We start from the raw sequence: 12,663 nt of genomic DNA, 5'->3' as shown, positions 1-12,663 counted from the left end.
TTCTCTTCAATATGGCCTTCAATTGATATCATATTTAGACATATCACCGTACATGCTCGTTTTCCGGCGGAACTGGTGCCGTAAGAAACACTCCAATGACTTGCAGTGCGATGTAGATGCCGGCAAGCAGGAAGAACACGCGTGGTACCCGGTCCAGCAAAGCCTGGTCAGTGAAGTAGCTGTAGAAAGGCTCAGATGTCTTAATTCATTTAAAATTACACTCTTATTTAAAATCAATACATACACATGTAAAACAAACATAAATTTTGAGTGATACACCCTCAACTACTTACTAAATAATACATTCATGGGAAACGTTAATTACTATTAACAATATTATAACTGTGGATTTAATAGCTTAAAACGCAATCATATTAAATGATTGGTGAATGCTTAAAGATTTCCTGCGATTTACTATGGTCACATAAGGTAGCAATACCAGGTGTTCTGCACATTTCTTTTAAATTAAACTAGGTATCTTTCATAAGCATCATTATTTTCATTTGTTCATCCTTTTGGGTATATTCAAACAATTGTATTAAATATGTTAACTCTTAATGGGAGTAATAGTGCATCTATAAATACATGAAATACATTCTCAGAAAAATGATAAAAATCAAACTACTTTTCAATACGATTTGCAGTTCTATCTTTTTAATATAATAGACGAGGCCAACATTTTGCGATTATTTCTTGGCGTGCTAGGGGTTCTTTCTGCTGACTAGTGTATTGTTTCGGTATTTTGTAACTGAAGAATATCGCCCTGTCTGCATTGTCTTCTAATGCCTATAAGTGTGTTTCAGAAGAAAAAAGAACTATGTAGAAGTAACCAGATGTGAATTTCAAGTGTAATTGTTACTATTAAAAGAAAATGCTAGGGATTTTTAAGAAGTTGAAGGACTTCTTTTGATATTTATTTTTAACTTTATGAAGTATTTAAATCAAGCTTGGCTAGTACAATCACTGCCACGTCCGTTATCAGCTAGATTGAGCAAAATACTAAATTTGTCAGTCTGCTGTGCTGCTGACTTCACGCTGCCAGGCTACCACGCTGCCAGTCTGCTAATGTACGCTGCCAGTCTGTTGGGCTGCCAACTTCACGGACATAATTTGCACTATGTTTTTGTAAGATGGGCATAAAACGCTGGGGCGGCGTACGACACATAACGATGTGATGATGTTAAATCATGCATGGATATTATTTATCAACCATATTTTGTCCATGTATTATGTATGTGATATATCAGTTTTATGCCAGGCCCCAATTTTTAGAAACATCTAATGTCTCCTATAAAAGGAAGCTAAGCTCACAATTTTTCTTTCAATATATATTTACGTTATATATACATTCTCAACAGCCAGAAGGAGATCCATTCCTGATAAAAAATCTCAGAGAAAGAAGTGATTGACATAAGGTTCTGTGCTACAAAAGGAATCTCGTCAACACGTTTTGCACTTTTTAATGTTGTTTCTGCATAATCACAGAATTGAATGCTTTAATATGCTAAGTATTATTCCATACTAGGAAACAACAATAGTAATTTATTTTCTTTAAACAATTTGAAGCTGTATTATCAACAAAGTGATACAACTAATTGAACAATCATTTTGACGTTCGCCACATTGAGGCATCAAAAATGGAGGTTGATTTACTAAAATGAAAAAAATGTGTCTAAGTAGAATAATGCCTTGCTTAAAATCTACACAAAAAAATAAATATGAAAAAAGTCAACGAACTTCTTGTACATGCATCGTAAAAATACTCACTCGTTGTCGTTGATCTGTATGTTGTCGGGGTTAATGTAGTATGTTATAATGAGATTAAACACAAACGCCCCGAGCCCAAACCCGCCCACAATCAATCCAACGGCGAGTGCTGGACGGGCGGGCATCCACTGCAAGAAATCAAGCAACAAAGGGATATACGAAGTTTAGGGCTTGGAAACAGCTTCTGCGAAATTTACAATTCATATTTTTTAAAGTCTCCAAACGAAATTATGAAAAATTGGATATTTCCTACAAATATGTTGAACGTTTGCAGTTTTATTGTGATGAAGGCCACAAGCTGACATGTTTGAAATAAAATAAGTCATGATATGTAAAGAAAAGACAAAGGCTGTCGGTCAGATTTACAACATATATTTACCTACATATCTAAATAACAAATAACTCCCCAACATTTAAGCCACATTAGGTGTGGCAAACATACACACCAGCATCCTGAGGCCTGGTACTGTATCTGATAGATAGCATGGGCAAGCGGAGCGAACGCCAAAGCTCGACCGTGTTTTGTTTCTATTAAAGATTTAATTTTGGGTCTTACTGTGCATGAACATTTAGTCATAGCCAACAATTTTCTACACAACCAAAATTGACGACGCTGAATACACTTGTACCGAACAAACCATGAGCGAAAACTCACAATTATTCACTGTAAAGGACATTATTTGAAGGTTATGTGAATGAAGGTTATTTGAAGATCCGAATGTTGGTTCCTACAGCCTAGTGGTTGAGCGTTCGTTTCAAGTGCTGATAGTTGGGCGTTCAACATTCGCCACACCCAGACCACGGTGTACCTCATTCCGCTTCATTCACTCCTCTACTTTCTGTACTTGACTAAGAATGGCAGTCACTCTTATATAATGCCACTAATGATATGTTTGCACAAATTTAGGTCATATGGCATCAAGGCGAGGTCAAATGGAAAGTGGCAGATAATTACAAAGTTTAACAAACCCGAATGTTTACGAACCTTAGCAGCGTTCTGTACCGGAGGTCCATACGCTATAAAGGTTCCCAGGTTGGTAATGAACCCGTAAGTGAGAGCCACTATGTACAGCGACCGCTGGATGGCGAAATACGTCAGCAGTACACCAGAGCTGAAGACACAAGACAGAGAAACTAATCGGTGGAATGGCTTGATAAATGTTGAGACAAGTGTAAGATTATTGCCATACAAACATTTTAAAGCCACCAGTAGACTCGTTTTCCAATGAACTCGTGTTCAACTGACCGTTCAAAACGGTTATCCCATCATTTATCGGTCAAGCTATTTTTATATATGATTGGTCTTCTTCTCTTGTTTGTATTTGTGACTTTTTCGTGTACGTGGTATTTGTACGGTATTATGTACCATGTTCAGTGTAGTTCGGTCGCTAAAATTCTGCCTCTTAACAAGGCTTGATTTTTAACTTTGGCTACTAGGCTTGTCCCTGTAGTTTTTATTGTATTATTGTTAAACTAAGTCAGCCCTCATTTGTGTACAGCGAATTTTGAATGGCGAATTACGTCTTCGTCACACCAATGCAGTAATAAACAGAAGGGATAAACTAAACGGAATACACCCTTGTAAAACTCAGTCACCGCAACTTAAGTACAGCGACTTCTGAATGACGAAATACGCCAACACTGCCTAGCTGTGAAAATAAACGGCAGAGAAGAAAAATAAGCGGCAAAATAGCTTGGTATATTTGATAACCGCATTTTTGTTCGATAATGGCTATTTATTTTGATAGTTGTCACAGCGGGATTGGAAATTGACTTTAATAATGCTTACGGTAAAACAGCAGGTTCAAGAACACATGTAAAGCACTTATTTTATTTTAATTTTCAGGCATTTTCTTTTAATTGTCAGGACCATGGGGTCGGAGCCATACCGATTGGTCCTTATACAAGTTACATTTATAAAATAAAATAGCATCAAGTAATCAGAAGTTTCCACTTATTCTAATGTGAATTCTTACAACACACGAAAAGCGCAGATGGAAGAATAATCTAGGTAATTTGATGATATAGAATTTGATTAATAGTTTGACAAAGTAAACAGCAGATAGTGCATGAAATACTTACGTGTGCACATTAATCAAGTGTTGTCTCCCGTATAAATCCTGGATGGGATACACAGAGATGACGGATCAGGGGTTTCCATTTATTATCAACCAAGCCTTAGTGTTTGAAAAAGTTGAAAAGTATCGTAGAATGCCATGCCAAACCTATTTTTATAATATATGTAAAATGTGAATCATTTAAATTTATGAAATAGTTTCTTAAATATGTGTATTTTATATTTACTTTAGGAGAGGGAACATGGAAAATGAAAAACAGAAGGGCCAGGTGCCCAATGAATAGTGGGAAGCTTTCGAAAGTTAAGAGGCCTTTAATCTGAACAAATTTATCCGAAAAGGGGAACTTTTGCAAACCTTTCAATTATCTATTTGAAGATTTGTAGCACAAACACTGCAATTTGAAAAACGATTTAAAAAAAGTTAATGAACTCAAACGAAAAAGGAATTAAGGTGTAACAAGTTGTAAGGAAACAACAATAAAAAGGAAGTGTGTGATGATCGATTGCGACAATAGTATACATGACATATGGAACGTTGATGAGATCGATCAACAGATTGACATTCCAACCCGAGTAACCTAAGAGTCAACTGCTGGCTTTTAAAGCTGCACTCTCACAGATTGAACGTTTTGACAACTTTTTATTTTTTGTCTTGGAACGAGCCAATTTTTGCGAAAATCCATGGACGGCAGTTATATAAGACTGATGACAAAAATTAGAACGCAGATTTGTATATACATGTTCAAAAATTGATGTTTTATGCCTATTTCTTAAACTGTTAGTGACGTTAAAAATCTGCTATCTGATCTTTTGTCAGCAGCATTATATCATTGGTTTGCAGATATTTACGCAAAAATTTGCTCTTTTCAAGACAAAAAATAAAAAAGTTGTAAAACTGGTAAATCTGTGAGAGTGCAGCTTTAACATAAAGTCGAACAATGCTTTACTGGGGATTCGAATACCGGTGAATAAGTCAGTGAAAAGGTTGCTAAAACTGTAAACAAAGCATTGAGATCGTCAAGGACAAATGAAAAATGTATTCGAAAAGAATAAAGGACCGGGAAGCAACAACAACTTACAGGAACCACTGGTTGAAATTATGATGTATGAGCAATTAAAAATACCACAAAAATTGAAGACGCCAAAAAGCAAAATCAGAATTTTATGATTAATCAAGCCATGTATGCAATCCAGAACGACAAACATATAGTTACTCAACAAGTGGCCGAGTATGAAGGGGGAAACGTTTAAGATAATGGCAAACGAAATAAACATTTGGAACGGCCAAAGGAAATATATAATTGAAAAAGAACTGGTTTGAAATTTCAGAACGTTGTGCGACTCGGAAAATAACATCAGCGGAAAGAGACTGTTCGGGGAAGAATTTACTGAAAAAGTAAAGACACTGAATGCCACACAGGTCAGTTCAGTTCTATAACTAAGCGACTTCTTTTTAGAGAAACGCCATGGCAATAAAGAGTTGCCCAACTTTAACCATTACAACAAGAAACCCCATGTATCAAAACAAACAACAATATCATGCCGCACATGCTTCGAAAATATCAGGAAATGCTGCCAACAGCTTTCGAAAGCAATATCCAAAACAGCAATTTCCTCGGAGTTAGCCAACACTGGACCAAGTGTTATAAGTACATTTCGATCAAAATAAAATTTAAATTTTCAATATACATTGACAAAAACATTGACAATTTCAAAGCAAGAAAAACTAGGATATTAATTAACAACTGGAAAAAGACAACGAACAATAATTGGATTTTTAAAAATGTTTATGGGAATTCATTACAATCCAGTGTTCACAAACGTTTAAAGTTTTCGGACACTGAACAGCAAAAAATCCAATCCAATATAAATAGATTTTTGGCACTGATGTTATTGACATGGTTTAAAATCGTTCCGAACCAGGTTAATTTATAAGTAATATTTTTATTTGGGAAAATAGCTTATTGAGCTGATGTTTCTTGTAAGCATATACCCCACTTTAAATAAAGATACTTGTATCGTGTATATTGTATTTTCTTCATTGCAAAGAACGATTACAAAATAGAGTAATACAAATACGTCTCAAGATATCCCGACGCTGATGCTTTGCAATTGATGCTCTCTCATTGAAATAGAAAGATCGCTGCTTCTACTGTTTTCCTTTCCAGTCTCATTCTCAAAGAGCTCCAGAAACTGAAAATGTATGTCGGGGAAGCGGTTCTACTGGCTCCAATTGGGAAAACAAATAACTTGTGGCCAAAAAAGTTGGGATTTCTATTGAAAACGTACATGCAACTTTCGACATCACGGCGAATTCTTAGAATGACACAACAATCCAGATGCCCGGCATCCATTGAAAATTATGAAACTGGCAGCGTTCCTATAGTATCATGGATATTTAAGGAAACAAATTTAACTGCAGATACTAATGGTGTAATTTTATGTTTGTGGCGAAAATCTACATAAAAGACATAAGCATATTTCTCAACAAATGGTTTTCTTTAGTTCTCAACGACATGTTGATCCATTAGCACCTACTAGGATTACTTTTATTACATTTCTAACCAGCATTTAAATCAATGAAATATTCAGCCATCTATATTGCACTATCGGCAGTTAATCAGTTTTAACTATGTGCAAAGGGGGACATTTTTGCTAGTTCACATGTAGTTAAAAAATATTGAAATGTATATTTATTTAGGTCGCTTATCCCTGAACTGAATTGCAAAACATTAAAGATGCACCCTTATTACCAATTAAGATTTACCACAACTAATAATATTGTTTGAAAGAAATGAGGATAAAACTCGGTATTTCTTTCTAATAAGACTATAGTAGACCAATGTTAAGCTTTAACCATTCACCAATCTTTTAATATTTTTGCGCTTTCTGTTATTCAATACACGGTTACAATCCTGTTATCAATCATTTATATTTTCCGTAAATGCATTATTTAGCAAGTAGTTAAAGCCTTATCAGCCAATATTGATGTTTGTTATACATGTGTATGTATTGATTTGGAATAAGAGTGTCACTTTAAATCTTCACACTCTGATAAAACATTGCTGACAAGGATATTATGTGTGCTATTTTTATTATTAACTGCCCATATATGTCAATCCTTACATATGATAGGTGATAATGACAAATCGTTTATTAAAACAATCTAGACCAGGTTATCATTTTCCTCCAATTTAACTTATTTCATATCCGAACAATGATAAAGTTTGCATTGTGACGACGTTTAAAGAATATCTATCTAGAACACAATAATTACGGGGTTCACGGTTAGTATTTCAAAAGCTACACAAAAGAGTTTCAATAGACACAATCGCTCGCTGTACAGAGCAATTCTTAAATAAGGCTGGATTGGCATTACATTACAAAAACTAGAAGCGCCGCAATGCGACGAAACCAGGTTTTTGTTATGGGCAATCAGAAATTATAGCCAATTAATTTGTTGTATGAGCAAGTTCAATCTGCAGCTTCATATAAGCTATATTCACACTAAGATTCATCACTATCCATCAATTCTTACTAAGTTGATGGGCAGAAAAACATTTTTCTATTTTTAGGAACAGTGACATTGACCCCACCTCCCAAGCTAGCTCTTTACATCATCTACCTTCGCTCTAAGTTTCATCAATATCTATCAATGCTAACTAAAGTTATTTGACAGAAACCATTTTTCTATTTTTAGTAACAGTGACCTTGACCCCACCCCCTCAAAAGAAATTCCAAGCTTGCTCTTCACATAAGCTACTAGTACCTACACACAAAATTTCGTCAATATCTATCAATCCTTACTAAAGTTATTGGGCAGAAACCATTTTTAATTTTTTAGTAACAGTGACCTAGACCTTAGCCCCACCCCCCTCAAAAGCAATCCCAAGCTAGCTCTTTACATAAGCCACCCACACACCAAGTTTAATCAATATATATCAATACTATCAAAAATTATTTGGCAAAAAACATTTTTCTATTTCAAGTAACAGTGACATTGACCGTAGCCCCTCCCCACTCAAAAACAATCCCAAGCTAGCTCTTCACATGCTACCTACACACCAAGTTTCATCAATATCTGTCAATCCTAACTAAAGTTATTGGGCGGAAACAATTTTTCTATTTTAAGCAAGGCCTAAAAAAATACATTTGGTTCGGGTTACCAGACCCTGTCTACAGAATAGGCGCCGACCCTACCGTTTTTAAAGTCAATTTGAAAAAAAAAAATGAAAAAGTAAAAAAAAAAAAAAAAAAAAAAAATCTTTTTTTTAATTGCTTTTCACTTTGTAGTTGAACACCTAAAATGCTTATACAGAAGATAACTTTAACACCATTATCCAATGATAAAAATCACATTCTTATATAAAGCCTAATAAATAAATAAAAAAAGCCTACCTACCCTACCTGTTTTTGAAAAGGTTGACCCTAACCAAACAATTTTTTCAGGCCTAATAGTGACCTTGACCTTAGCCCCTCCCCACTCAAAAGCAATTCCAAGCTAGCTCTTCACATAAGCTACCTACACACCAAGTTTCATCAATATCTATCAATGCTAACTTACGTTATTGGGCAGAAACCATTTTTCTATTTTAAGTAATAGTGACCTTGACCTTAGCCCCTCCCCCCTCAAAAGCAATCCGAAGCTAGCTCTGTACATAAGCTACCTACACACCAAGTTTTATCAATATCTATCAATGCTAACTAAAGTTATTGGGCAGAACCATTTTTCTATTTTAAGTAACAGTGACCTTGACCTTAGCCCTCCCCCCTCAATAGCAATCCCAAGCTAGCTCTTCACATAAGCTACCTACAAACCAACTTTCGTCAATATCTATCAATCCTAACTAAAGTTATTGGGCAGAAACCATTTTTCTATTTTTAGTAACAGGCGACCTTGACCTTAGCCCCACCCCCCTCAAAAGCAATCCCAAGCTAGATCTTCACATAAGCTACCTACACACCAAGTTTCATCAATATCTGTCAATGCTAACTAAAGTTATTGGGCAGAAACCATTTTTCTATTTTAAGTAACAGTGACCTTGACCATTTTTCTTTTTTAAGTAATAGTGACCTTGACCATAGCCCCTCCCCACTCAAAAGCAATCCCAAGCTAGCTCTTCACATAAGCAACTTACACACCAAGTTTCGTCAATATCTATCAATGCTAACTAAAGTTATTGGGCAGAAACCATTTTTCTATTTTTAGTAACAGTGACCTTGACCTTAGCCCCACCCTCACAAAACCAATCCCAAGCTAGCTCTTCTCATAAGCTACCTACACACCAAGTTTCATCAATATCTATCAATGCTAACTAAAGTTAGTGAACAGAAACCAATGTTTGACGACCGAAGCCCGCCCGCCAGCCCGCCCGCCCAACGACAACCTCATTCTAATAACCCGGTTTTCGTTGAAAACCTGGTTAACAATAATGTACGGGCAGCATTCACTAGCATTGCAAAAGAGGTCTAACACTGAAGTCAATCATGGATACAGCATGTTTTACATTTATTAAGGATTGTTGGGATAAGAGTGAGGTTTGTGCACACAAACTGGTTTAAACCCCCAGTAAATTTACATTTTACTGACCGTTCCAAGGCGGTACCTAACAATTATAATATAATATATATGTAGTATGTATGCACTGTGCTGTTTGTGGAGTTTTGTGCTGTTCTTCTATGTTTCTTGTCTGTGATTTTGTGTTCTATGTCTTTGGCGTTTGCCCAGTGCCACTAAACTGGGTTTATGTTTAAACTTTTTGCTACTGAGCTTGTTTCTGTAGCTTTTTTGCATAACTATTGAGTTCTGCTTCATCATTTGCACGGTTTCATAATGAACCGCTACAAAAAGTGATCATTCATATGCAAAAGTTGCTGCAATTATTTCAAAACAATTAGAATTTACAAGTGGAGAACAATACATTTTATGTGCTTTGTTGTCATTTCCATTGAATTGTGCCTTGCATGTTATGTAATCTAGAATAAAAGCCATATAGTGTTGTCTTGTTTTGTTTAGCATATACAGTAGAAACTCACTAAACCGGACAAGGTCCGGACTGGGCAAAATTTCCGGTTTAGTGAGGATTCCGGTTTAGTGAGGATTTGATGTACGGAGTACGTTTATTCAAAATATTAACTGAGTTAACCTTTCGACATGATTAAAGCACATGCAAAAGTGATAAACATAATTAAACATTTCTGCGTTTTTACAATCATCTTTTTTTTCCAAGTCTTTGAATAAAACAACTCGCGAAAATGACCTGTAGTACAATATTTTACACATTAACTACTTTAAACTTCTGTGTATCCCATCAAGGAGTTATACGCGAGACACAATTGAAGGGTTAAACGATGCTTATCGACAAAGAAATGTGAAAACTTCTGGAATAATAACATACCTCCCCACCCTTCTCTGTATATGGGGTGAGTTTATTCGCTTATATTAAATATGTTGGTGTGGACTTTAAAGTGACACTCTTATTCAAAATCAATAAATGCACATGTATAACAAACACCAATTTTGACTGATGACTCTATAACTACTTACTAAAAATGCATAGAAGGAAAATATTAATTACTGATAACAAGATTGTAACCGTATAAAAGCAGAAAACGCAAAAATATTAAATGATTGGTGAACGCTAACAGATATTGTAGTCTACTTTAGTTTTATAATGTAGAAATACCGTGTTTTATGCTAATTTCATTCAAATTCAACTCGGTATCCTTCATAAGAACCATTCTTTTCGACATTTATTCATCCTTTTTGGAATTTTAAAACAATATTATTAATTGAGGTAAATCTTATTTGTGAGTAAGAGTGCATCTTTAAATATTTGGTGTGAATTTTATAGATTGATTTGCCTTATCAGTATAGCTACGTGATCTCTGTGTAATCCCTCCAGTATCTTAACAGTAGCTTAGTTTAACCTTTCAAATTACCAGGAAAGAGATCATACAGTATAATACCATTGATTAAATACACGTACATACATTTATGATTTATGATTGACCACCAAACCAAAACAGCCCTTACCAAAACAGCACACACCCAATTCCAACAGCGATTCTCACGCCGTGGTTCCGTTCTATGTAGCTTCCAGTGATGGATCCTATTGGCGCGGAAATGGCGGCTGCGTTCATGATCCACGAGTTCTGGGTGTTTACTAGCCAAGTCTCTTGTGTCCGGTTTCGCAGGTAAGACATGATGTAAGGGCTGATATTGCCTTGCAAATCATGTTTAAAAAATTAGGACAAGGAATTAGACAAGCTCATCACAGCGATTTCTTGCTTTAAAGGCCTAGTTTAATCCTTCTATAAGTTACCCCACCCCTCTAACCGTGTATTGTACATAAACGCTGTGTATTGATCATAATCTAATTGCCTAATTGTCTTATCAGATCTCCGATCTGAATACCTTGCTCTGCAGTTTTGGAGGTTTTATTAAAGAAATGAACCCTAAATGGCCCTGAACCAATAAACAAATAAACAGGAAATTGGCCCTTACTGTGACATCAGTGCAATTAGCAGGAGATGCACAGCAGGGGATTGTCATGCCAAACATTCTTAAAACTAGGTCTTTAACTGTACAATAATCACTGCAGTCACGCATTTCACGTGACGATGGTCGATTTCACGTGACTTCCTTCAAACATTTTTTTGTTCTTTCATTTTATTAATATATATATATATATATATATATATATATATATATATATATATATATATATATATATATTAATTCATTTTAACAACGTTAGTTAATGGAACTTGTTAAAATACTCTATAAAAACGTGTAAAATAAACAGTTAAGAAAACTTATTTTAATGAAATCCATGTATTGAAAGCAGACATCTTGGCTGCCCTTTTAGGGAAATAGCTGTATGGAATATTGGGGTGAACGAAGGGTGGGATCGTTGATAAGCATCGGGTGACTTGTGTTGATTGTCCGAACCCATCGGTCAAACATAACATTGTATGGAATGATATTGCCTGGAAATTACCTTTGGGTAGGGAAAGCGGGAGCGGTACGCATTCAAGGGTACATGTATTTGCTATTAATTACAAACTGATTTGTTCTTGTCAAAACATACATAGTTACATCGGGGCCTACGGCAGCACAATTTGACGAAAGTGCTCGATATTCCTTGTCTTATTCAGATCAGGTCTGTTATTGCCTGCAGATACAATTTTTAGTTTTTTTAACTGCTGTTAATGATAGACATGCTCTTTATGTTGATTTGTCTGGTTAATTGGCGTAACAAATTTGAAAGAAGCGCTGGGATATAGGGAAAAGGGGATATGGAAAGGGTTAACAATACACGAGTTCTTGTTGCACATGCGTAAACTTGGTAGAAAAGACTTACCGAATGCATAAAAACTTCCTAGACAAAGGTGTATAAGGAAGCCTCCGAAAATAACAATATTCCGTCGAGCCGTGTACGTCATACTTTCAAACATTTTAATTTAGCTCACGTTCGCCTTTATTTATTTCCCCACTTTTTATTTCATATAATGTTTATTTCTCAAAATTTATTTTTACGTTATGGACAAATAATTGTGTGCGCTTTAATAACAAACGCATACGATTTCGCATGAACATTCAATGGTCAGGGGCGTAGCTAGACCTCTATTCATGTGGATTCATAATTGTGTTACGAGGTTTTGGGGTATGCCCCCCTCGGGAAAAAAATGAAAACCATTGTGCAATTTGGTGCATTCTGGGCGTTCTGATGTGCTTTATTTAGTACTGAAAAATGAGCAGTTTTAGGATCATGTAGTACAGTACGCATACTGCAACTTTGGCTGTTTTTTTTATG

General features: G+C 35.5%; 1 protein-coding gene and 1 long non-coding RNA gene across 2 annotated transcripts; both read right to left on the bottom strand.

Annotated features, from left to right (window-relative positions):
* Positions 1-80: 80 nt before the first annotated feature.
* LOC128218683 (uncharacterized) lies at positions 81-2,779 on the bottom strand. The gene is made up of 3 exons (XR_008258425.1): positions 2,753-2,779; positions 1,768-1,895; positions 81-179 (listed from the first exon to the last, which is right to left on the bottom strand). It is a non-coding gene; the product is annotated as an uncharacterized LOC128218683 (long non-coding RNA).
* Positions 2,780-2,818: 39 nt separating this feature from the next.
* Positions 2,819-12,343, bottom strand: LOC128219344 (uncharacterized; the record flags this gene model as incomplete). Its single annotated transcript, XM_052927153.1, has 3 exons — positions 12,211-12,343; positions 10,881-11,070; positions 2,819-2,879 (listed from the first exon to the last, which is right to left on the bottom strand). Coding segments are annotated over exons 1-3 (345 nt in total), but the record flags the coding sequence as incomplete, so codon positions are not given.
* Positions 12,344-12,663: the final 320 nt, after the last annotated feature.

The sequence above is a fragment of the Mya arenaria genome, chromosome 15 (assembly GCF_026914265.1).
Source record: "Mya arenaria isolate MELC-2E11 chromosome 15, ASM2691426v1".
In the NCBI taxonomy this organism is placed as follows: Eukaryota; Metazoa; Mollusca; class Bivalvia; order Myida; family Myidae; genus Mya; species Mya arenaria.
This window is presented reverse-complemented; position numbering and strand designations above follow the sequence as displayed.